The sequence below is a fragment of the Cariama cristata genome, unplaced genomic scaffold, assembly GCF_000690535.1.
Source record: "Cariama cristata isolate BGI_N322 unplaced genomic scaffold, ASM69053v1 scaffold6258, whole genome shotgun sequence".
Classification (NCBI taxonomy): Eukaryota; Metazoa; Chordata; class Aves; order Cariamiformes; family Cariamidae; genus Cariama; species Cariama cristata.
Window position 1 is genome coordinate 17,775 of NW_009629353.1, and position 27,267 is coordinate 45,041.

The 27,267-nt window shown below is 36.5% G+C and overlaps 1 protein-coding gene across 1 annotated transcript in view; it reads left to right on the forward strand.

The window, feature by feature from the left end:
- Positions 1-27,267, forward strand: part of ATRX (alpha thalassemia/mental retardation syndrome X-linked) — a 73,527-nt gene that overhangs the window by 14,408 nt on the left and 31,852 nt on the right. The window contains exons 9-20 of the mRNA XM_009705123.1: positions 315-2,580; positions 2,659-3,252; positions 6,781-6,851; positions 13,488-13,618; positions 14,144-14,323; positions 16,031-16,124; positions 16,667-16,775; positions 17,439-17,618; positions 18,018-18,159; positions 19,362-19,471; positions 23,586-23,732; positions 23,937-24,114. Of these exons, the coding sequence (XP_009703425.1) occupies positions 315-2,580; positions 2,659-3,252; positions 6,781-6,851; positions 13,488-13,618; positions 14,144-14,323; positions 16,031-16,124; positions 16,667-16,775; positions 17,439-17,618; positions 18,018-18,159; positions 19,362-19,471; positions 23,586-23,732; positions 23,937-24,114 (4,202 nt within the window). The remainder of the gene's footprint in view (positions 1-314; positions 2,581-2,658; positions 3,253-6,780; positions 6,852-13,487; positions 13,619-14,143; positions 14,324-16,030; positions 16,125-16,666; positions 16,776-17,438; positions 17,619-18,017; positions 18,160-19,361; positions 19,472-23,585; positions 23,733-23,936; positions 24,115-27,267) is intronic.

Genomic DNA, 27,267 nt, shown 5'->3' on the forward strand with positions numbered 1-27,267 from the left:
AACATGGAAAACAAAATGTAATTAATTTTTTCTCTTTCTTAAAATCAGTGCTGAAACTGTGTTTGGATATTACTGACCATTTCAACTTTGTGAACTGTTAATCTAATACCTTAATTTTCTGACTTTCCAATTCTCAATAGAGTGCTTTTTAATCATACTTTTAATAATGTTTTCAATTAATGGATATCTGTTTATCACCTGAATTTTAATCAAGAGTTTGCATTTCATAATAGTGAAAAATATGTAAACTTCTGAAATTTGTCACCTTATTGATATAAGAGCCTTATCTCCATGTTTCTTATGTCTCATTTCAGGTGGTGTGCTGAAGGTGGAAATTTGATTTGCTGTGACTTTTGCCATAACGCCTTCTGTAAAAAGTGCATTTTGCGCAACCTGGGTCGAAAGGAGCTGTCGACTATACTCGATGAAAATAACCAGTGGCACTGCTATATTTGCCATCCAGAGCCTTTGTTGGACTTGGTCACTGCATGTGACAGTGTCTTTGAAAATTTAGAACAGTTACTACAACAAAACAAAAAAAAGATCAGAGTTGAAAGTGAAAAAAGTAAAATATATGACCATACAGTCAAGTTTTCTCCAAAACGAAATAATTCAAATTGTAATGGTGAAGAAAAAAAAATAAATGATTCATATTCAGGTTCACTAACATATTCTTATAAAGCACTAATGGTGCCAAAAGACTTGCTTAAGAAAACAAAAAAGCTGGTTGAAACTACAGCAAATCTGAATTCTAGCTTTGTAAGCTTTTTGAAAAATGCTGCAGAAAATGTAGAAATAAGCCCAACTGTGCAACTTTGTCAGCTGAAAGCTTTTAAATCTGTGTTGAGTGACATGAAAAAAGCTCATCTGGCACTAGAAGAAGGTCTGAACCTGGAGATTCAGGCTTTGAATGTTAAAATCAAAGATAAAAATACCAAAGAGAAAAAACCTGATGTCAGATCAGAAAAAAATGAGGTGAAAAAAGATGAAGGAAAGGAACATGTGGCATTAAAAGAGGATGACGCTGTAAAGCCACCGAAAAAAGTTGCATCAGAACGGCCTGACAGTAAGCCCATGGATCAAAGTGTTCCAACAACAGAACAAACAGATAACAAACGTACTTCTGGTGAAGATAAAAGGTCTGGCAGAAGTGAAGAACCTCAGTATGAACCTAATAGTACAGAGGCTTTAGACATGGATATAGTGTCCATTCCCTCATCTGTTCCTGAAGATATTTTTGAGACTCTAGAATCTGCTATGGAGATTCAGATTACATCAGACGAGCAAGACAGTGGAAATGCAGGAACAGATCATGAGAGTCTAAATTCAACTGTGAAACTGAACACTCCTATGAAGGATACCAAGGGTGGTACTAAGTTAAAATCTTCGGCTAAAGGAACGAAAGAATTGATTGTAAAACTGACTCCTGTTTCCCTTTCAGAGTCTACAGTTAAAGCTGAAGATCAAGACAGGAATCTAGAAAAGGCAAGTAGTGTAAGGGAAGTTGATGTAATACCTAGAGCAGAAAACTGTGATTCTGTAAAACAAAATCATAATGCTGGCAGTGAAGCTTCCACGGAGAATGAAACTGTTTCACTTGTAGAGGAATCTGATCTCAGGAGATCACCGCGTGTGAAGACCACACCTTTGAGGCGCCAAACAGACATCAGTCCTTTAACATCAAATTCAGAAGAAGATAGCAATGACACATGTAATGAAAAACGTAAGAGAAAATCCTCAAAACAACCAAGGAGGAAAAATGATAAAAGAAATTCTTCTGACAGTACTGTTGATGGTCCTAGTCCTAATAAACTTTCTAAATCAAAAAAGCCATATGTATTAGATCATAGCTCAGATTCTGATGAGATGCCAGCTGTTCTTAAAGAAGTAGCTATGATGAGTCACAGTTCTTCCGATATTGATAGCAATAGTGAAGCATCAACAAATGATCAGAAGACTTTAAATTTTCTAAAGAATCAACCAGTAAAGGATGAAAACGGAAAACGAAAACGAAAAAGTTCCAGTTCTGGTTCAGATTTAGATGCTAAAAGAGGCAAATCAGCTAAAAATTCCGCTACTGCTAAAAAGAAACGACAAAACTATTCAGATTCTTCAAACTATGATTCTGAGTTAGAAAAAGAAATAAAAATTCTGAGTAAAATTGAATCTGCAAAAAAAGCTAAGAAAAAATACTCACGAAAAGAAGATAGTTATGATTCCTCTGAAGAAGAGCAGATGAAAAAAGCAAGTAGTAAGAGAAAGGTAAATTTGAACAAGCAGAGGGAGAAATCTTCTGAAGATGACAATGCTGAAAAGTCTTCCCCAGAGAAGGAGATGAATAATTCTTCTAAAGATAAAAAGATTGGTAAGGGGTCAGCTGCTAAGGAAAGGATAAACAGAGACTTAAAAGAAGAAACTGCAAAGGGAAAGCATGATGAGTCTTCTGATGTTGAGAAGTCTTTACTGGAGAAAGAGGAGAGTTGTCCTAAAGATGTAAAGCTAACTGAAGTTGAGAAGAGCAAGGATTTGAAAAAGAAAAAGGCACAGGAAGATTCTTCTGCGGAGAGTACTGAGAAATCTGCAAAGAAAGAGCACAATTTGGATTCTTCAAAAGACAGATTGAAGAATAAAAAAGGAGCAGAAAGCAAAGCGAAGAAATCTGAAAAATTGAAAAAGAAAAGTTACAAGAAAGAACAAGATGATTCCTCTTCTGATGTTGAAAAATCATCTCAAGAGAAAGGAAGTTGCAATTCTTCTGAAAATGACAAAACTAAAAATGAACCAGTGTTTAAAGAAAAGAAAAGGAGGACTTTAACAGAGAGAGTATCTAAAAGAGTGCAAATTGATTTATCATCTGATCCTGAGAAGTCTCCCCTAAAAGAGGAGAGTTCTTCTGAAGATGCTGTGCAGAGTAAAAAACAAACTGAAACTAAAGAAAAGAAAAAAATAAGTCACAAGAAGAAAATTTCCAAGAAAGAACAGAATGACTCATTGTCCTCTTCTGATGAGGAGTCTTATGAAGACAATAAGAAAAAGATTAAAAGAGGGTCAATGAAAGAAAGTAAGAAGAGTAACTTAAAAAAGAAAGTGTCAAAAAAGAAGGTGGTTGTCACTTCCTCGTCCTCATCTGATAAGGAAGAAAATGATGAACAGAATTCAACAGGTGATGGAAGCAGTGATGAGCAGAAAATTATGCCAGTGACTGAAAACTTAATGCTGTCTGCTGGTACAGGATTTTGTCAGTCATCAGGTGTGCAAAAGATGCTCATCTACATGCGTTATTAATATACTAGTAGAGGAAGTTTGTAAGATTTGTGTAACATTTAATAATCTAGAAGTGAAAATACTCATAAGTAGGTAATTAAATATTTCCAGTCAGGTTTTCTGATACTGATTTGGAAGCACCCATTTCAATTTGTGCAGCTTGTCACTTCTTGAAAAAAAGATGTCATTGTAAACAGAGAGGCTTGGGAAGCTGTAGTCTTTTAATTCCAGCAGGTATTTCCTTGCAGCACAGCTTTCAAAAGCCTGTTCCTCTCTTTGGCTGCCCAGGTACCATTTAGCAGAAGCTGGGTTTAAGCAGTACGTACCTAGTGAACTCAAATTTGTCAACTCCTGCTTACGCACTAGAGATGACTGAAGACTTGCGGCATTGAAGTATATATTTTAAAAATCAAGTAGATGGTCTTTGTGCATCGCGAGGCCCATGTAGCCTTAGAGCAGCTGGTATCAGTTAACAGAAATCTGTCATGGCTTATTGTTTTCATAGCAGGTTTAATAGTAATAATTCTTTTTCTTGGCAAGATAGAACTACTTCATCAGTGTCTTACCTCTTAGGAAACTAGAAATTCAGAACTGCTGAATTTGGACGCTTGGTTTTAAAGAACTTAAAAAGGAAGGGAAGTTTCCATATTAGATGGACAGTACACATGTTTTTAATAAACGAATTTTCAACTAGAAAAAATGACATTTATTTGCTGTTCTAATTACTGTGACAGGTAAATCGTTTCCTATTTGTTTGCTCCTAATAATGTTTCATAGAACTTTTTGTACATGACTTTACTTCAACTGTTGGCTCAGATACAGTAGTTCGCTAAGCTGCAACTATACGAAAAATAAATAAACCAGCAATATGTTTATGAAAATAGCAGAAGGGACATAGTTGCATTTTGGCTTTCCTGAAAAGCCCTTGTAGGCAGACACTAAATGCAAAATGAGATGATTGTTACTTGTAGTTTCTTAAAAAAAACCAACCAAACAAACAAAAAACCAAACCAAAACCAACCAACCAACAAAAACCCTACGACACCACCCCCCACCCCCCCCCAAGAAGCAAACCACCCGGATTTTGAATTAACCATAGTGTTCCTCCTTTTTCCTACCAGCTTGAAGCTGAGCTACTTCTTCCCAAAGTTTTCCTAAAGTTTAGTTTCTGGAGAGTTGTTAATCTTTGCAGGTGCAAAGGCTGCTTTTCACATGTGCTATACTTCCTTGGCTTTAGAGCCCTGTAAGAAAGCAAAGTTTGATTAATGGTGTTTTGCATTATTGTAGAGTAACAGCTGGAAAATAAGTTTCTTCTTCTGCATGTTATACAGTCAGGTAATGTATGTTTTTGAAAGTTCTCTGATAAAGTAAGTAGTTGCATCTCTGTGCATGTAACACTGGGACTTTCAGGGCTTTTTGTTGATGGCTGCCAAAACAATATTTTCCCCAGTGCTGGGGGAGATTGCAATTAATGAATGGGTTGCGTGATAATGAAGCAGCACCTTGTGTGTGGTGACTGCCACAGCTCTTAAAAACTCTCCCTGTACTTAGACAATTGATGATACTCAGTGACAGTAACCCATATGCAACAGTTCTCAGCATCACTGAATCATCAAAGAAAAATACTTTAAAAATAAAATTGCTCATGTACAGCGTATGTTCATAGACTTGGTATTGAAATGACCCAGGAGGAAAGAGTTGGTTGTGATATATCGAAGGTGTCTGAGGTGGTGGGAGCGATTGTTTTATTTGCAAGTCACAAGTGGAAAGATTGGATAATTATTGGATGGGAGAGACGGGTAACAGTGTACAAATTGGAAGAATGAGATGGTGATGTGGGATGATTGACGGTAGTTAGAGAGGGGTGGGTTGGTTGAGCATGGAGAAAGAATGCTAAAAATGGGGAGTCGTAATTGCTGTCTTCTGATCACCTAGTGGGTACTTACAGAGAAGGCTGAACTGGATGCATGACGAAAGGGTGAGAGACCGTCGTGAGAAGTTTTGGCAAGGAAGACTTTGATTAGATACTAGGAAAAAAATTCTTTACATTGAGGATGGTCAAAGCCTGAAACTGGTTCCTCTGTCAAATTTTGGAATCCCTGTTCTTGGAAATACTCAAAACCTGACTGGCAAAGGCCCCGTGCCACTCACCTGACTTTGGAGTTGGCTCTGCTTTGAGCATGGAGTTGGAGTAGGTTTTGTCCGGAAGTGTCTTCCAACCTTAGTTATTGTATAATTATATTAAGAATCTGCCTTTGGTATATTATTTTAAGAGGAGGCAAATTTGCCCTTCCTCTTCGGTTTGCTTTTGGCTTATTAGGTAAATAAAAAGAGTTTTTTCTGTGTCTGAGTAAGCTATGTAGGTTCATTGTTGAATGGGACTTAGAATCTGGTTTAACTAACAGGACACTTCTATTTATCTAAACCCAGGAGTGAGGGACTTTCAATGATCATCTCTTATACAGTCCTGTCAGACATCTGACTAGCGGTAATTCCAAGACAAGCGTATGTTAAAATAACTTGGAGCAAGCCGCTCGCAGTCTAGTTTTACTCCATTGTGCACAGGTAGAAAATAAACAGTAGAAATTATGAATGAGGGGATCTCAGTTCTTTAGGATTTTGAGGTCTCTTTTCCTAAGCTTAGTTTTACTAACTAGCAGATTTGATTTGCTTATATGTGAATCAGAAGAACAAGAGAAAATAAAGGAGGAAGACCTGGGAGCATGCTAGAAATAATCTGAATTCCTCTCAGTTCAGCAAGGAGAGTGCAGAGGAGCTTAAAGGCAGGTGTCATACCGTGCGGTTCTTTCTCTGTTATGTATCCAATGCTGTTGATGTTGACGTGCTTTCCATATGAGACAGTATCCATGTAGTGCAGCTCAGTTTTGATATTTGCAGTATGGATAGCACGTGTAGTTTTTAAAATGTAAGTCTTCACACATACACACCAAATGTACATGCATTGTTTTTGATACTCTGAAAGCAAAAAAAAAAAGGCAAGGATTATTGTTCTCAAGTACTTCTTAATTGCAGCAGGGTACCTAATAAGTTTGGTAAGTGATTCTGTAATGTATTTGTTTGGCCCTTCTTTTCAATTTACACAAATTCAGTAGTGGAGCTTTTGAAATGAAGCTAATGATGTTTCTTAGGAAACTTAATTTCTGAATCCTAAATGGGGTATTCACTCTGTATGTTTTGGTGTAAAAAACCAAATTTCGCAGTATGTAATAAGGAAAAAATTGCAGATTGTGTGTAGTAGCAAGCATAATGTGGATAAAAGTGCTGCTTGAAAAACTAGATACTTTTATTAATTAAAAAATATTTATTTTTATATGTCAAGATAGGTAACTGATGGTTTTGTTGCTAGTGGAGATGTAGTGGTATTACCGAGCTGTATTTATACAGGAGTTCATGATGGAGACAATAGTTCATGTACTGTTTATCGCTTATTTTACATGCATTAAGCGTTCATGTTTTCTGGTTTTTTTGTTTCCCCTTCCTCCTCCAGGAGATGAGGGAGAGACTAAATCAAGGGCTGTTCCAATGGAGGAGGAGGAAGATGATGATGATGACGATCCTGAGAATAGGTATGATACCATCCGTAAGGACTTAAAAAAGATTATAACACACCCTAGGCGTGGGCGCAAACCGGCGCAACGGAAGAGCAAGCAGGTTGTAAAAACCACGACTACCTGCCTTGTAAAGACTCGATCACGGGCTTCCCGCAAGTTTGAACAAGGGGCCAGAAAACAGAGGCCAAAATCCAGAAATGCAAAGAAAGTATTTAGAAGTGTTAGCTAACACACCTTGCATAGGGTGTGTTATAAATGCACTGCAGCACTGTCCATTTTATGTTCCCATTGAAAGTGTGAGGTTTGTGACAAGTATTTCGTTCAGGCAGGTAAAACCTATTTCTGATAAATGCGAATTTCAACTAATTGTGTGAATAGAAGGTAAAAATTTGCATCTGTGCAATATGCAGTTTTAAAATACTTGCAGATTGAACTTGGTTATTAACTGTTACACACTTTGCTTTTTTTAATTGAAACACCTTTTCTCAATAAAGAGAAAACACAAATGTGGAGAAGACAGTATTAGATATTTTCAGCTGTTAATTAAACTGAGTTTTAATCCACTAAAGAATACCTAAAGTGACTAATGTGATAGTTAAGGCCCTGATTCTACAAGCACTGTGCATAGGCTCAACTGGTATTAAAAAGACTAATTATACATATACATTTTAAGTCTTTGCATAGATACTTTCAGAATTGTGGCTTATGTATTGCTTCAGTTTCAAGTTCAAGAAAAATGAATCTATGTAAGATATAGTCAGTTAAGACACATCATATTTTACTATACCATTGTAGTTATCAAAATTAGCCTGGCTAGAAGATGTAAAAGCTTTGTTTCCTAATGAGTGAATACACAACACAAAGTATTGCTCGATTATGAGCCACAGTTTCTTTTTGGAAGTTATTGTAGTTAGACTAAAGAGTTGTTCAACAAATTTTTATACCGTATTTCAGAAACAGATTTTTTTTTTTGCCATATAGCATGTATGGGACCAGCTTCATAGCTTTGCACAGTTGCTGATGGAGTCTGCTGCTTCTGAGCCTTACTAGTTTAGAATACGCTATCTTTATTTCACAGTTGTATATTTTGATCTGTGGCTGAAGTAAATTCTAAAAACACAGTTTTGTATCCTTTACGGACCTCAGTTTGGCATCAAAATGTTGCTGCTGATGTAGTTCTTGCTTATTTTCAGTCATCAAATTTAATCAAATAATTCAGCTTTTAAAGATACTCTTTAGGGACTTGACAGCACAGGGTTGTAAGCAGAACATGTAAACATTGGTAATACAAGATTATTTTTAAATGATGCTTTAATTTCAGTCCTGTTTTGATTCCCCCCCCCCCCCTCTTTTTTTCTTCTTTGTTTGTTTCTCAAGTGTTTCTGGTTGATAACTAAGCCGATACACTTTTGTCAAAGTTTCAATGTTTACCCTACAAATGTTACTGACAAGATCTTAATTATTAGCTTAAGAGCTATATTGGGAAATGAGTTAACCCAATTCATAAAAACAAATCAGTAATATGAATTTGGGATTTAAAAATCAGTTTCTGTACCTTGTTTTTAAGCTGAATCTTTGTTGAAGTTTTTATTTAGGGAATATTTTGAATATATATTTGTGAGATGGGGAGGTATTTTGTCAATAAACAGTTTTGTCAACTTTCAGACATGTTAACTGGTAACTGCAGTCTGATTTTACATTCATCACGTGTTGTACTTGGCACCAAAATCAGATATATAAATTGTAAAAAGGTGGAACAAATTTCAAGAAGTTAAAAGCTTGTTCTTCTGTTTACTCAACACAAAGTGTTGAAATAGTTTACCTACTATTCAGTTAAGTTGCCTATTTTCTTCCAGGCCAAAGAGGGTACATAGTACCTACTGGGTATTTGTAGTGTGGGAACTCTCATGTTTGCAAGTCTCTAGTTTAGATGTTCTGTTATTTGCATACCTTTGGATGTGCATGACATAAATATTAATAGTCTTGAAATCATCTTTGCCAAAATGCAATATCCAAGTGGGTCATAATATGACATACAGTGCTGTATGCTTTCATCTTATGTTGTGTAATTATCTATTACTGGTCCTTCTGATCTTTTAAATGGTACTGTTTAATATGTTTGCAGTAGTTTTGTTTATTAAGAAGTTAATAGTGTATTTAATGCAGAATGCCTTTAAGTATTTGATGGTTGCAATAAATTTTTGTAAAACGTTTTTCTTGTCCAAGCATTTAATTTAATACCACTCTGACAGCTTGAAAATCGGACTGTTTCAACACAGACAGTACAGAATTTAGAACAAGGTGTTTGGCAGTTTTCACTATTTTTTTAAAACATATATGACACTTCATCCAAATATTTATCTCTTGAAATATATTTTAAATGGTTCTAAATTTTTTAGTAATATACCAAAGGCCCATCTAATTCAGTAGTGCTCTAGCTGAAAGAATGGTGGCTTTTATTAGCCACATAAAAATGTCCTCCCCCACCCAAAGGCTTATTTCTACATACATTTAGTAGGTATTTATGAACACTAAACGTGATTGGTGATAATATGTCATGATAATTAACTAATACTTAAAATTTAATATGTCATGATAATTAACTAATACTTAAAATTCTGCCCTTTTAAGAAGAAAAATTATTTTTGCAGTGGCAGCACTGTGTAACCAAGATTTTTGACATTCTATGAATGAGTCCATCATATTGGTGCTCTAGAATTCATGAACAAGAATGGTGCAAATTATCATGTGGACTTATAATTAATTATCCGCATACTGAGAGGCTGCACCTACCATTCCGTTTTTGTGGCAATGTCTGAAGGATAATTTAAAGTAGTCCTATACTCTGACTTAAGCAACCCCTGGGTAACTTACAGTTTGCCTATCTCTTTTTAAAAATATTTTCTTTTAGCAGAAGTTAAAAAATACATAGTACCCAATTCATTATTTATAAATGTATATTGTTGGTGTCATTCTTACAAAGGTGAAATATATTTAAATCCTGATCTATATAAAATCCTACATATATACTGTTATGTTATTTTAGAGATGGTTTTGTATGTCCTGGTTGAGATTACAGTCCCATTCAGTAAGGCAATATACAAATACATGTTGGGAAAATGTCCTTTATACAAATCTCCTGATATGTTTAGATAAGATGGAGCGGAGCAACATGACATGCTCGAGGTCATAGCAGGTCAATGGCAGAAATGAATGAAATGCAAGGGGTTTTTTTCCTCTTTTTTTTTTTTTTTTAAACTACCTGAAAGTCCTGTACTGGAGATCATACAGCTCTCATTGCTTCTTAATTAAATTTGTTTGTAGTGTTCAACTGTTACATCTGGTTGGCGAAGAATATCTTTTATGTTCTTGACCCGAGTAAATATTATGGTATCTTTTGATTTTCATGGGTTTCTCGGGAAGAATGTGAACAAGGGAGTTTTCACACTATCATAGCTTGTTTTTCTTGGTGCTTGCAGTTTGATGTGAATTCAAATACTAAAATGTTAAAGCTAGCCTATGAAATTTCTTCGCTTAGAAACCTGGTCACTTTAAATGAGTTTATATCTTAAAACAGAAATGTGATATATTATCCTGAGCCACATATAATTTAATTTAAAACCAGTTTCAGGAGTCCAGTACTCACTTTATTCTAATTCATATAAGCCATTTGTTGTATCAGTCATTTGTCAGATGCATTTCCAAAGCTTAATCTGTTTGGTTCTAATATTGCTTACACTCTGAGTTCCTGTCAGATAGTGTAGTTACATTAAAAATAGGAATCTTTTAAATTCTGAATGTCTCAACAATGTCTTACATTTTTAGCGTAACATCATGCCAGTAGAACTTGTTGAAGATGATGTAGCTTTTTTCACTAAACAAACAGTTCCATTTCAGTTTGATTCAAAGTGCTTGAATCTTTATCCTAGCTGAAAAATAGGTCTAATTTTCTATAGCAGAGTATAAACGCAGTAACTTACTAATCAATATTATTATAAATAATTAATTAGGAAAAAAAAACTTTACCCCATCTGGTTGGTGCTTGTGATGATTAGTAGGAAAATAACAGCATTTTCTGTTTATGGATAGTAGATTTTGTGCATGATATTTTTAGGTGAATGATACATTTGCTTTTTTCTTTTTTTTCTTAAATATTTCATAAAAGAACAAATTTATGGTGTCTTTTGTTAAGAAGCAAAGTCAATTGTTGTTTAAAAATATATAAGTAAATTTTTAAAGGTGACTTGTATGAAAGGTAAGTATTGTTACCCATGTACAAGTTGCGTTAACTTTGCTAACGCAATTGAGAACAATCCAAACTAAGCGAAAGACAGTATTACTAGGCAGTACTTTCAGGATTGAATTTTAGAATTTTAAAATTTTGCAGTTCTTCTTAGTGGATTTTTTTTTTCCTCTCTCTTCCAAAGCAAAACTTTGGTGATGATCTTGTTATTTTTTTAAACAAGAAAAGTAGCTGAACTGCTGCTGTCTGCGTTTCCTGGAGTAGCATTCAAGGTTAATAATTTATGTTAAAAGCTTTTAAAGAGAAGCCAACCTGTGATGTTCCAAGCAGTTTCATTTTGAAGAAAAAGTTCTGACCATTAAGAGATGGAAGAAATAGTCTTAATTTCTTAGATAAGGAGCTGTTTATTCCTGTTGCTATTATATATGATGTGGTAGGTTGCAAAAAGAAAACCAAACCAAACCACCAAAAAAACGAACAAACAAACAACAAAAAACCAAACCTGAGTCTTTTCCAAATCCTCTGGAAGGACCTAATGCAAAAAACATTTGGAAGAGGATGTTTCTTATCTGTGGGCTGTAGTAAGTTTCACTGGATTCACGCTGTGCTCTGTTGAGAGAGAGAGAATTAAAGCTTACCAAGTGTACTACATTTTAAAGTTTTAATCAGCTATTTCTTCACAAGCCATTTCTCAAAAGAGGAGGGGGTATTTTGGATGCTGATGAGTCTGTGACTCACTGAGGGGTCTTAAATGTTTATTAAACCATTTTACTTCCATCTTTTAATAACTGAATATACATCAGCATTACAATCTTTTTGGAAAACATACTACCACTCAAAAACCAGAAAATACGGTGTGAAGTGTTAGTTAGGAAAGATACCTTGGGCAAATTCCCTTTGAAAAGCTCCTTTGTTTTAGGGACGCATTACATGCTGAAAAGTGAAATACAGATTCTTCACAACCTATTTTGTAGTGCTACATGAAAGTAACAATTTTCTAATGTATAAGAAGCTGTACTTAAGAGATCACTGTTCCTTTGCCATTTCCAAGTGCAGCCTAGATTGTGGTTCAGGTTCATGGTTTTTGAACTATTGTTTTGACTGGTATAAAAGCTTTCCCATTCTGAACTATGTATATACAGTATACATTAATTCTCCTGAAAGGCAAGACAGACCAGATTTGACCTATAAAAAGAAAATTTTCATTTATGACCATGGAATGAAAACTAAAACATTTCTGATACTTCTATGAGGAAGGCCTAGTTTCATTCTTTCAGGATTTTTTTTTTTCCCCCTCGAATGGTGAGTTCTTGGATGGGTCCGCTCTTTTCCTGTGCTTTTGATATATCACTTTCTATTTTGCCTTGCATAGATTCATGTAAGGTTTTTTTATGTTGCAAGAGCATGTAAAGAAACCATTTTTCCATAGTAACTTCTTGTACGTTAGCTGAAAACATCCTTGTGCTGAAATGAAACTCTGAGAAGCAAAGTGAACAGTTTGTGGAACAGGAAATCAAATCGTAATTTTTCTTTGAAGTTCAGGTCCCATAATGTTTGATAAAACTTATTTGTGTGTATGTGTATATACACATACGTTTATTTGCTATAGTTGCTATAATGCAAGTGCTTGTAGTTACATGAGGGATTCAGTGTGGATTTTTTTCCCTGAGGCACTGAATATCAGCTCATCTTGAGACATCGTGAGTTGCTTCAATTACTACAGCATCTCTTTTGCAGTAGGGTGGGCCCAGGCCATTAGAATGGTAACACAGTTGAAAGCAAGCTATGTAGAGGTAGAGTAATAATTTTTTATTAAACCTGTGAGTTAATATATACTGCGCTAATCTTTTTCTCCTTGTTTAAAATGTGCATTCAGTTATACACTGTTTTTAAAACTATTACTGTTTACATATACACTGGTCAAGTAGATTCAGTACCTCAGGAAATTAATCTCATTGATTTAAATCAAGGAAGCATGTTAACCATTGGGGGGGGGGAAGTGTTAAGATTTGGTCTGCAGTATCTTCACGTTCTTGTTACAGTTAGAATTCATATAGGTGCCTATCCCAGAACTGATGAGAGTCCACCCAAATAGAGAACAAATAAAATGAAATGTTGAAGTTTGTACATTTTATAGCTGTCTCCAGTCTTGCTGTAAAGCATGAAAGTTCTTTTTTTGAGAAGCATTGTACAGATTTGCTTTCTAAAAGCAAGTTAACATGTTACATTTAACAGGAGATTTTTGCTGGTGTATCCTATCTTACTACAATGACTTTTCATCATGTGTCCCTCTCTTTGTTCAGCTTTCAACCCTTTTTTTGAAGTTCTGAATGGTGTAGGATTACACTTATCGTTCATAGATTTACTTGAACAATGGAATAAATAGTTTTTTCTGTTTTACTTCAAAGAATTGCCAAGAAAATGCTTTTAGAAGAAATCAAAGCCAATCTTTCTTCTGATGAGGATGCATCCTCAGATGATGAATCGGATGACGGAAAAAAGAGAACTGGAAAGCAAAATGAGAACACAGGAGATGATGGTGAGCACCAAAAAGCATCTGGGACAAAGTGGTGCTGTAGCGCCTGTCAGAATTTCAAAGGTCGCTTGGGAAAATTATAATCATTAAAGTTTCTTCAGTTTTCAACAAAAAAAAAAAGTCATTGATATTGATAGATAGTTGCCAAATAGAGGCAAACATACATGATCATGAGGATTATCATCACTCTTAATCTTCTGTAAGTGTATTTTTTATGCTAATAGTCTGATTTTTCTAACCAATTTAGAAGTCCTAGGGATTTGTGAGGAATAGTCCATACAGAACAGTAACACATGCAAATGCATGGGAGAGATTTGACTAACATGTACGATCATTGGAACAGACATTCCAAGTGTTCAGGCAGCATAAAATACTTAAAATTTGAGGGAACGACAGTATGTTGTTGCCCATAATTTCCTGGAAAAGCACAGAATTTAGCCTAAATTAATGCAGATCTTAATTTTTGGCAAATTTAAGTAAGAAGGAAATGACCTCTGTGCATATTGTGCTGACTCTTGCCTCTGACAGAAGAGAATGAAAAGGAAGATAATTCTGAATCGGATTCAGAGGAAGAAGAATCAAAGAAGCCTAGATACAGACACAGACTGCTGAGGCACAAGCTGACAGTGAGTGATGGAGAATCTGGTGAAGAAAAAAAGGTGAAACCAAAAGACAAAAAAGAAGGGAAGCGCAGAAATAGAAGGAAAGGTACATAATCCAAATGCTTTTTGTCACAAAGTACTTGCTTCTGTAAAATAAGTCCAAAGTGTTTCAGAATGGAGATCTGGAACTCCGTAATTTTTAAATCTCTGTATAAACTTTCTTGTGTATTAAATCTATAATTCTCTTATCTGTGTTTGATAAAGAATTTTATTTAAAATGTTGAATACAAATGCAGCTCTCTCCATTTTCTCTGTCCTCTGAGTTGGATTAATCTTGTTAAGTCTTAGAATATTAATCTTAAGTAGTGGAGGCAAGCCCAGTATGTCTAATTTGTGAAAATCGATCTTGTCCTTTATCTCCCTTTAACTTGGGCCGTTAGTAGACCCTTGCGCGTGGGAAGTTTCTCCATCCTAGAAGTTAAATGTCGCAAGCTGTAGTTGAACAGCAGATGGCACTGTGAAGTGATGCTTGACTTTGACTTCTTGCGTGCAGCAGTGAAAAGGAAAACAAAGAATCTGCCAGCCCCTTGCATGTAATCATTTTGAGCAGAGGAGGGGAGCGATGGTCAAGATAAATGCTTACTGCTGCGTTGATCGGTGTAGATGTTGATAGTGTTTCATGACCAGCGGACAAAGGTGCACAGTACTTTCCTGTTCTTAGTGTTGCACTAGTGCTGGCCATCTTTTGCAGTATTCCACAGACTAAAAGATGCAGTGCAATTTGTTTATTGTTTTGCTTCATGAAAACTCTCATTTTTATCTGAATGTGTATTCATGGTTTTCCTCCCTTATGGAATTATAATTCTACCAACAACATTTCTTTCAAGGAAAAGTAATTGTAAATTACAGTGGCAAGGTGCAAATAAGATGCAGCCAGGCTAATTCTCAGGATTCTTTAGTGTAAGTCTTTTAAGTTCACTAGTCTCAATTAGAACAATATACTTTATTTCAGCTTGCCATTTTGTAGCCCTATGTTACTAATATTATATTTCCCCATGTATGTAAAACAATCCTTGTTTTAAGCCTTGTTATTCATAGAACAGTTAAACTTTCCACTGTGTTGAAGGTCAAACTGAAATTATGAAGTTGCTAATTGGCATGCTGGTCTTAATTACCTGTAAATGCCAGTGATCGCTCCTAAAAGTAGTTATGGAAGTATTACCTAATGCTGCTAGTTTAGACGTATTTTTAATTGTATTTTGAGTCAGTTTTAAACTTGCAAGAAACTTCAGGCCATAAATACAGTAATATAATTGCATATGTTGTTAGTAAATAAGGGTTGTTTGCATGAAATGTGAAGTATGATTATAAAATTAAATCTAAAACATTTGAAACAAAAGCTTCTGTTTAACTAAAAATCATCTTTCGTTTTCTGAAGTCCTGTACTGTTCCCCATTGTGTTCTCTCCTCCTCATCCACTGTCTTTGAAATGTGATGCTTCCTAATATAATGCTTTCTGTCATTTGCTTGCAACCTATATGTAGGAGTATTCATGCATAAAGACCTCAAGTCTTGTTGGCATAGTATGCCGTCTGTTGGGACTTGGCCAGCGCTTATGTGTTAACCTTTTTCTACTCTCTATCCCTTATGTTCCTGTTGCTTCTCACTAGTATGTTTAATGGGTCCCATACTGTCTGAAATGAACTTTTACAGTGCTTGTTGATCTTACACAGTTTGTTGTATAATTAGAAGATATGTAATGTTGCTAACTTTGCAATGAAGTTCAACATGAAATCATGCTTTATTTTTAAAGTGAGCAGTGATGATTCAAATGACTCTGAATTTCATGAGTCCGCAGTTAGCGAAGAAGTCAGTGAGTCTGAAGATGACCAACGTCCAAGAACAAGGTATAAATAAAATTTAACTATGCTTATTCTGGTTTTGGTTTTTAATAGTGCAGTTTAGGCAGTGAGATGTCAAAAGTTAAAGACTTTGGATTGTTTCTTAAAACCTTTGATGATACTTGTCTGTAATTTGGTATCTGCTAATTAACTTTGCAGCAAATGTGAGAATTTTGAATTTGTACCACAGTATGTGGTACGCAGCAATTTGGTGAGCCAGTACGAAAAAAATATTAACAAAAAATGAGCATTTTTATGCCAAGTATGTCAGTGTCAGTTGAGGAATGGTGGATTGCAGTAGAAAACTAATACTTGACAATTCTGAGATTCCTCAGGGTTGTCTGGAATAGACTGTTGCCATGTGTGTCCAGTGAGTTGAGGGTGAGGAAGGAATTTTGAAGGAAACCCTTGATTGCACAAAAGGAGTATATATTCTGTTAATCAGCAATGTAGTTAGTATACTTTTTGTATCATTGTTTTTCAGTGAGGCAATGAATTATTATTGTTAATCAGTAATACTGCTGCCTTTTTTTTTTTTTTTTTAATAGATCTGCCAAGAAAGCTGAGGCGGAAGAAAACCAGCGCAGTTATAAACAAAAAAAGAAACGAAGGCGTATAAAGGTTCAAGAGGATTCTTCAAGTGAAAACAACAATAAGGTACTGTATTGTGTTTTGAATTAATAAGTGGGAAAAGGAGTTTCTGTCTTTTCTGCCAACTGCTTAGGGACTTGGGTATCTCAAACAGCTCTGTACAAACTACGGTAAAAAAATAAAACTTTTCTCTATGTTATTTCAGTGCTAAAATTTGTAAAATGGCACCATTATGGAGAAAAAACATTGCATTTAACTAAAACCATTTCCTGTCTAGATCTTGATAAAAATGCATGATATCTTTTAAGTAAATGAAATTTTTAAACTAAGTGTGGAAGATGACACAAATAGTAGATTAAAGCTTTTCTAGCATTAGGGTTTCCTTTCCTATGTGGAGTTAGATGATAGCTGATCTGATCTGGCATCACTAGAACAGAAAAATAGTTCTTTATTAATAGTGATTAGTTGCTATCAAATGATAACAGTGCCTTCAGTTCTGAGTTTGCACAGCTGGGCTTATCTTTAATGTGTCAGAACACATTACAGTTAAGGTGGCACTTCTTTTGTCATGCTGGCTAACCTGTTTTAAAAAAAGGTATCTTTTTTTTCTCATGAGCTAAACTCCACCTGTGTATATAAAAATTTTTGGGAGCTTGTCTAAAAATGAAGGATTTGATGATCTGTGCCATAATTTTATTGCTAATACTTTATTTATTTAATTTGTAATAGAGTAATTCTGAGGGTGAGGACAATGATGATTCAAAATCTCCTGGAAAAGGCAGGAAGAAAATAAGGAAAATTATTAAAGATGATAAGCTTAGAACAGAAACACAAAATGCACTTAAAGAAGAAGAAGAAAGAAGAAAACGTATAGCAGAAAGAGAACGGGAGAGAGAGAAATTGAGAGAGGTATGTTCTGTTTTCTTTGCAGAATGCTAGGAAGTTGAATTACTGATGATATTTAAGATGACATATTTCTACCTCAATTTAATTTGATAAGTAATTTTAAATGTAGTTCTGTGTAGCCTTGTGAACTACAAATTTTATTTGCAGTTTCCTGCAGGTTAACATGGGTAAGTTTTATTTAAGGCTACTGGGATCTTTAGAAAGCTGTTTCAATTGCCTACTGCTTTATATCCCATGGGGAAAAACACTCTCCCAAAGTAAGTTGTGATGCATGGTAAAGAATTTAAGGGATTTTTTTACTAAATAAATTCCAAGCTCAAATTTTGCTAAAGCTGGTGTCTGTCAAATGCTTGGTACAATCATGTGTGACGTATTCCTGTGATGCCCTGTTTCTGCTTATAGGTGATAGAGATAGAAGATGCTTCACCTCTGAAATGTCCCATTACAACTAAGCTGGTTTTAGATGAAGATGAAGAAACCAAAGAACCATTAGTGCAGGTTCACAGGAATATAGTTACGAGACTGAAACCACACCAAGTAGATGGTAAGGAAAGAGAGTTTTAAATTTAATTTTTTTTTTTTTTTTTCCCCTCCACTGGTACACTGCCTTATGCAACTTGAATTAGAATCATAAGAAAAACTCCATGGCAGGCAAATGCCAGAATGTCAGGTTTAATGCTTTATTTTTGGAACATCTGAACAGAAGTGAATGAGATCAGCGATACATAGTTCTGTTTTACAAGCAAGGAACCTTAAAAATTTAAAGTTAGAAGGGTCCTCAGAATCATCTATTTCTTCACACTGAGGCAGAATCGAATATATGTTTACCCATTCTATTGAGGAATTAGTATATTCACTTTTTACAGTTTTCAGTGAAGGTTTTAAAATTTTGCAGTATTTTCCTGGCTTTCTCAACAGAATTTTTTTTTCTGGTACCTGACATGGCTGCAAATCAAGCCAACTTCTTTCCATATTCTGTTTCTAGTGAAGAAGGAGAAAGGGAGAATAAACAATCATAATTTTATTCACAGCTCATTCTGTTATTTTAAATTTTCCTCAGAGTTCATAATCTACAAGCTTTCCATTTTAGTAAGAAGCTTCTGGACTTGCTTCAACTCTTAAAGGGAAGTGCCCTGAACCGGACACAGCAGTCAAATTGCAGCCTCATCTGTGTTGAGTATAGCATGGCAGAATACAACTCCCCAGTAGATACATTGCAAAGAAGAAAAAAAATCACCTGTCAGACCCTCATGTCGTTAATGCGTTTTGTTATGCAGCATGTATTTCTTTTCCTTTTTCAGCTGTCAGAGTTTTTAGTTGATTTTTTTTTTCTCCTTCTTTAAGCACAGAACTGCACATCTGATCTGTCTTGGCAGAATTTCTTCTAGTTAGTTTCAGATGATTTTGCTAATTTACCAAGATCATTTTAGTCTTTTCATGAAGTCCTTGCCACTTTTCATTCTGTCTCCTCTTTTTCTCTCTGTCTTCAAGATAGCAGTCATCTGCAGTCTGCAAAGTAATATTTTCTAACACAGTTGCCACATCTCCAGTGATAACTCTGAATATAATGAAGTTCAAGGCAAAGATCATCCCACATACAACCCATTGGACAGAAATGAATCAATTATCCTGAGCACTGCTTTTCTAAGAGTTATCATGATCTTACAGTGATTACATCTATCTCTTACGAGGTGAACTTCAATAAAATGCATGTTTAATTAGAAATTTTTCAATTATTTTCTTCAGGTGTTCAGTTCATGTGGGATTGCTGTTGTGAATCTGTAAAAAAAACAAAGACATCTCCTGGTTCTGGATGCATTCTTGCTCACTGTATGGGTCTGGGGAAAACGTTACAGGTAAGAAACAAAAGTCTTCTTGTTTTCTGGTCTGTAGCTTGCTCTCAAAAGCTGATCCAGCAAAAACCGATTTTAATGACTACAGAACATAGTAAAACTTACTGTTTCCTAGGCAATGACTCGATAAGGGTTGCTGGAGAAAAATCTTGAGAAAGAAGTTGTATCCATAGTATACATGCATAGTATACAGTTGTGAAAGATCTGATACATGCTTGTGCTTTCTCTGCTTCTAAAATACCTAAAATTAAATTACATAGTCACTGATATTTGTGTGAAAAGGTCATATTTAATTGTAAGTGATGTGTAGCTCCCTTGCAACTCAGAACAAGAAAATACAGCTAGTAGGAGACAGGCTTCAGGAACCTATGTTTCTAAGACAGTTTAATAATCTTCAGCAGGTTGTGGTTTTTACTGTGTTCCTCATTTATGTGTTGCTCCTTAAACTGTTTATTTTCCTCAGTGGTTTTTCACTTTATTTGTTGCACTGATAAAGTGTAGAGGCTTATCAGGGTTTTTTGGTTTTGTTGTTTTGTTGTGGGTTTTTTTTTTTAACGCCAGACTTTTAGTGTCTAAAGTTAGAAGCTTTGTGATTTAATATAAACAATGTTTTACTACAATTTAGACTCTTCCAGGTTGAGGGACAGGGAGCATCTGTTTTCTATGTCAATAATTGTCTATATATACATTCGTATTTTTGGGTCGTTGTGCATCACAGTTAAGACCAGAAACTTTCATTGCCTTGGCAGTTAACTATAGGGCATATTCTCAACTCCTTTTTCACTTCTTTATTTCTTTTCTTTGGCTTTACAATTCTTTGCTTCCTGAGATCTTCAGGTTCAAGCCTTCATTGTCACTTTCAGCGCATGTTCCTTCTCCTTTACACTGCTGAAGACTGCTTTGTAAAAATATTTAAAACAGAATATTGTAGCATTTCTTAAAAAAAGATGTCCGTGTTTCTTGGTCTGATACAAGTGATTCTTCTGACGTGTTAAAAGTTGCCCAGTGAGCAACTTACCCTTTCTATTAGTCTTTAAAATCTGAAGCTCAATCCCTGTCTTAAAATGTTTCTTCTGAAACAGATCACCCAAGCAGTTGCTGTAAAACAGTGCTTATACCTCTTTTTCTTGGGCCTCTTATAATCATTGCAGGCCTTAGGAGAAGCTTATGGCCTTGATTTTCAAAAGAGGTAAAAGATCAAAACCAGTTTTCTTGAATTCCCTGCATCTCAGTATTCACGCTATACCTTTTCAGGGTAGTCAGGAGTATTGTTTGTTTGTTTCCAAGTATCTATCTGTCTTCATAAATTTTGTTTTTGCATTTAGCCAGATGTAGCATTACCACAAATACTACGAGCAAAGAACTGGGGTGAGTTGCCCATCTTGCTGCTCTGCTGCCTGGTCTGTTCCCAAGAATTCCTTTAGCAGAAGTCATTTGACAGAAGAACTTTTCCCTCTGATTCTGGGAAAGAGAAAGGGAAATTTTTGAGCCTCTGCAGAAGAAAGAGGGTTAACAACCTGATCTGTGCTTGAAAAGTCCCTCAGAAAAGCAGGGCCAATTTGGTCTCCCTGTCGTTGGCCTTCATTGATGCTATGTTTCCACATTTCTGAAGGAGGGATATGTTCCCCTATCTTTATCAGGACAACTGGCTAGCGAAATGCATTACTGCGAACCTTTCTGATCTCTGGCTTGAGCTGAATCAAACTTGCAGCTTCTGCAGTTGGAATTGATATTAGAACTGATTTCAACTTGGGATCAATCCGGGCTTTCCTGTGCCAGGAGTGGTTCTTAGCTATAAAGTCACTTGACAGGAGATCTGCCTAGTGCTCTGATGAGTTTGTGACCAGCAAGTCTTGATCACGTTAGCAGCCACCACTCATGCAACACTTCATTCTCAATTCTTTCTTCACATGCTCCAAATACGGATGCACTTTACTTGTTCCCTGGAGTGCAATCTCTTTAGCATGGTGATGATGGTTCTCAAAGAGGTTATTTTCTTCCTACAGTGAGGATGGGATCCTCAAAGCATCTGTGAGGAAATGCCATTTCACCATCCTCTTCCATCTTGGTCAGCTGTGGTAGAAGCTTCCCCAATGGATTGGGAAGCCCTATCACCTGACCTGAAGGCTCAAGATCTGTTCATTCGTAGAGAGGTCAGTATATCAACATACTGGAATTCCAAGCTGTATGAAAGATGTCTCAATGTTTTTGTGCCGCTGCTAGATTCAGCTTTACGACCTTATTAGTCACTTAGCAAACAAAATGCTATAAGATCCTGTTGACAAACAGTTAGTCTTTGACACCTGTATGTTTGGAATGAGGTCTCTCCGTAGTTTTTACTCTCTGTAGTGCTCACATCTGCCTGGCTGGTTGGTGTTTGGCATAGTCAGCACACCTGGATGCTGCTAGATAGCAGTTTTGGCTTGGCTTGAAGTCTTTCATTGTTATTTTTAGAGACTTGATACGTGCTCCAAGAGAAAATCTTCTAAGAGAATCAAGCAGGAGGTATCTGCTCTTCTTTACTAGCGTTAGCTATGCCTTACTTGGTCAGATGGCTTCCTTATTCTTGTGTCTTCCCTCTAAGCCATTACAACCCAGGATTCTTCAAAAAGTGAAGTTACATGAGAAACACCTAATCCTGCTCTCCTCTGACCTAATTCAGACAAATTTTATTTAGGACTTTCTGATCTTGTGATTCTTCTTTCTTGACCTGCGAATTGCTGGATATAGTCACGGAGCACTTAAGTTGGCATAAAATCTTGCAGATTCTTTAGATCCCCTAGATCCCTCTGCAAAAACCGGGCTCAAAGGAATTGAGGGAAGCTTGGGTTTTGCGGTTTTCTGATTTGGGGGCTTTTCGTGGGGTTGTTGGGTTTTCTGAGTAACACAGAGCTGTAGATGATGAGAGGGAGTGGGGTCATTCACTGCATGTAGTGTTTAGGTAAAACAAGCTGCAGTCTTATTGTTTGGGGTGCACGGCACGTGGACAGTATGTTTTTAAGAACTCCAGCTGCAGTATATATGGCTTTGCTTTGTTTATGGAAGTTAAGGTGACAATCTACAATCCTATCGAAGAGGACTTTCATGCATACTTTGGAAATCATCTTTGAAGAGTATATTCTTCAGGAGTTAATTACACCTTTTACTGGAGATTTGCAATGTTTTGCAGAACTGTTGTGCTTTAATGTAGCAATGCAGTCTAGTGGCTTTGTACACTTTATACACTATATACTTTAGTTTGAAGTATTTCACAGCAGAAGGTATTTTTGTATGTGATCCAGCTGTGTTCATAACATTCGTTTTGGCTGTAACTTCTTGATAATCAAAGAAAGCGACAGTTACAAATATGTATCAAGTATTTTTATGGCCAGTGTTTGTAGGTTAGGTAGTTGGTTTCTTCCTTGTGTTGTCATTTGCCAGTCCTTCTGCTGTACTTTGTAATGCCATTTGTTGTTTAGCTCTTAAAAGACTGAAATCAATGATAAGTTTTAGCAGACACTGCAAACTGCAGAGAAGAATGTCAGTAAAGGTGACATTTAATGTGAAATAAGGTGAACTTATTTAATGTTTGGGGCCAGTATTGGGAGAAAGCTTAAAAATGACCTAATAGAAATCTTTAGCTTATGAAAATGATAGGTGAACTATAAAGGGAGGGTTCCTGATTTATGAAATGGTTCAGCTATCTGATGCAATTCAAACTGTGTTTATCTCAGTATGTGAAGGGTGTCTGCAGCCACGTAACACAGAGTAGTAAGTGTTCAATATACACAGGTACAGCAAGTTCCTTAACAAACAGAAAAAGAATGTTTAAACAACAGGACTGTTGTTGGCAAGTTCTATATATGAATATATACTTGTATGTTTCTTTCTTAGTGTTTAATACTCAGTGTTTTATTTGGCATTTTTTTGAGGTTGGTTGTGTTCAATATACACGTGTATTAAATTTTAAGCAGCGAGTTCCTTAACAAACAGAAAAAGAATGTTTAAACAACAGGACTGTTGTTGGCAAGTTCTATATATGAATATATACTTGTATGTTTCTTTCTTAGTGTTTAATACTCAGTGTTTTATTTGGCATTTTTTTGAGGTTGGTTGGTTTGTTTGTTTTCTCTTGCAGGTAGTAAGTTTTCTTCACACAGTCTTGCTCTGTGACAAGCTGGATTTTCGGACAGCTCTGGTAGTGTGTCCGTTGAACACTGCCTTGAACTGGTTGAATGAGTTTGAAAAATGGCAAGAAGGTTTAGAAGATGACGAAAAACTAGAGGTATGAGGCTTAAAGTTCTTAAAAACGAAATAACTGAACAGTTTGCCTAGTTGGGAAGCTCCACCACTCAAAATGTAGGCTAAGGAATGCACTTCATGTATGTGAAAACTCTACTTGCATTAATAAGCCTTAGGTATTTAAAAGTTACACCAGTACTGCGGTGTTTTAAAGAGAAATTCAAGCATGTTTTTCCCCCTTTGAAAGGTCTGTGAACTAGCAACTGTGAAACGCCCTCAGGAGAGAAGTTATATGCTCCAGCGTTGGCAAGATGAAGGAGGTGTGATGATAATAGGCTACGAGATGTATCGTAATCTTGCACAAGGCAGGAATGTGAAGAGTAGAAAACTTAAAGAAATATTTAATAAAGCTTTAGTTGATCCAGGTAAGTGAAAATGAATACAAGTATGCATTATATATAGTACTTCCTGGTTTACATATATGAGCTAAGTAATCTTGCAAATGGAAATCTGTTGGGTGAATAATTTTAAACAGTAACGTTAGTACGTTTTATCAGATTTTCTTTGTTGGCTTTTGCTGAGTTACAGAAATGGTTGTTCAGAAACAATCCCATCTGCTTTTGTAAGTAGACTTCTGTAACAGTCTTTTCTATTAGATGAAATACAGAAATGACCACAGGAATATGTACTGGAAACTTTTCCTAATAGGTATCTTTTTTTGCTAGCTTTGCTTTCTTTGCAAGGTAATTTGAAGTGACTCTGCTAGGAATTTAAGGTTATTTTAGTCTGCTAATTTGGTACAACCACAAGCTGCTTTATCCTTGATAGAAATCTACCATTAAGGGAGCAACTGCACATGAAAAGTAGTTGAGAATGTGCCTTAGAAGTGTGAACAAACAAGTGTTAATTAAGTGCTAATGAATTGATTGCACATAAAGCACTTAATTCATTTTTTGAGTCTTAAGAAATGAATGTCTGGTTCAACTTGGCTGAACTGAGCAAACTTATGTAAGCATGTATGTAAGCACTTGAAAATATTCTAAGTTGATATAACCAATCTATCATGTAGTCACCAAAAAGAACTAAAAATTTTAGGATTAGCAAGTTTGACCAAAATAGCAAAATTCTCCTACCAATTCTGAACTGGCAGCCAATATCTGAAAACAACTTACGGTTATGCAGCATGCAGTATACCTTGAAAACTGTTTTTAAAAGGTACCTTTGCCGTAACTTTAATATTTCTCTTTAAATTGAGAATGCTGCTGTGGTAGGTAGGGTAAATACTTTCTTTGATTATCAAGGTAGATTTCAGGTTTCTTGACAGAGTGTGGTTGATTTTATTTTTCTTTTTTTTTTCTTTCTGATTGATGAAAACCAGCATCAGTCATGTTTATAACTGTAGTTGATGAGCTTGATTTTGTGAAGTTTCAAATTATAGTAGGGCTGTGAATTTTGTTCTAATGGACGAAGGTCTTTGATTCTCAAGGTAGATTTTCTTGGGTTTTAATTATCTGGCCGGATTTCAGGTTTCTTGACAGAGTATGGTTGATTTTATTTTTCTTTTTTTTTCTTTCTGATTGATGAAAACCAGCATCAGTCATGTTTATAACTGTAGTTGATGAGCTTGATTTTGTGAAGTTTCAAATTATAGTAGGGCTGTGAATTTTGTTCTAATGGACGAAGGGATTCTTCTAATGGGAAAAATAACTTTGTGATTATTGGCATTGACCACTGGGAATTGGCATCTCCAGCTCTGCAGAAAGCCTGTTTGAGCAGCTAAAACATTAATTAATTTTCTGGCAGTTTGCCTCACTAAATCACATAATTGCTGTGGAGTCAGGGAGGCTCCAGTACAGTAGCTGATCAGTTATTTTTGTGATTGTGTTGAATCCTCATGTGTTATTGAAGCAACAAAGAAAATGCACTTCTTGCCAGTGGGTTTTCTGCCGCCTCCTATCAATGCTGCAGTTACTGAAAACAAAACAAAAAATGAGGGTGGGGAGGAGCCCTGTGCTGTCAGTCTTATTCTGTGTCTGATTTGCTCAGGATATTGTGTTTGTGGAGAATGGTACGAGGAAAGTCAGAGCTAGAGAAAAAAATGTGTGAACTGCTGCCGTGAAGGAGTGGTGATGGGACAGTAGCCTGACAGGACGGCAGCTTTGTATTCAGTGGGTCATATTGTGATGCAATGATGAAATAAAACATTAGGCACTCTTAGTGATTGATTTTTGTGGGTTTTCTTCCTTGTGGAAAGTGTAAGGGAGGCTAAACATAGAGGTTGTTACCATGTGTCTTTATAGTAATATTGTTCCCTTGCTTCATGGATTTGTATTTATGTAACTTCAAAAACGCTGAAGTGTGGAGTGAGGTGCTGTCGTGGTGTAACCCCACCTGGCAGCTAAGGACCCCACAGCTGCTGTGGAGTTAGTGGGCCCCAAAGCCAGCTCAGGTCAGGTCACTGCTGCGCTTGCACTGCTTCTTGTAAGGCTTCTCCTCCGTTGGTTGAGGTTGGTCCTGCTATAGTAATTCCTATTAGCATGCAACTCAAAGCATGGCTTTCAACAGTTTAAAGGTCTATCCATTCCAGTCTCCATCCCTGATCCCTTTGGGCCAGGTTATAGGGTTTAACATGGCAATGAACTCTTCCCCATGCCCCTGCTCTGGCTTGGATTTACCCACGGACTGCAGTTCCTCAGGGGTGTACCTGCTCAAAGTGGAGCCTTATCTATGAGCTGCAGTCTTTTCAGGGGTATGCCTGCTGCAGCACAGACTTACCCCCAGCCACAGGCCCTTCACAAGTAACCCTGCTCCAACATGACCTTACCCCTGGCTGCAGTCCCTCCAGGGGTGTACCTGCTCTGATGTGGGCTTGTCCATGGCCACATGCATGACCTCCCGCACAGCCACTGATGCTTCAAGACGTACCTGCTGCAGCATGGACTTATCCTTGGGCCACAATCCTTTCAGAGGTACACCTGCTGCAGCAGAGACATAACCACAGCTACAGACACTTTGAGATGTCCCTGCTTTGGCATGGGCTTATCCATAGCCACGGATGCTTTGGGGCATCCTGCTCCCATGTGGACTCATCCACAGGTCACAGCCCCTTGGACTCACGTTCACACTGGAGTTCCAGCCTGTCCCCTACAGAGGCACAGAAAACAGCAGCGATGCCCTGGCCATCTGCCAGCCCAGGCACGTCGCCATTGCTGTTATCAGAATGTTCCCAGGCACAGCGGAGTAAGACGATAAGCACTACAGCAAGCAACAAAAGCAAAAAGCAGCCACTAACGACACTGGACTCTAATATACAGTAAGGCAAGCAAGCCCTGTGGCAGGCACAGAAGCCTGGTGATTAATAGCTAAACAGCAACAGCAATAACAGCTAGAAATTCAATCTAGCGCATTCCAGTCACACTTGTCGTTATCTTGAATCCTTCGAGCCCCATGTTGGGTGCCAAAAAGAACTGTTGTGGTTTAACCCCAAGCCAGCAGCTAAGCCCCATACAGCTGCTCATGCACTCCCGCCCTGGTGGGGTGGGGGAGAGAATCAGAAAAGTAAAAGTGAGAAAACTTGT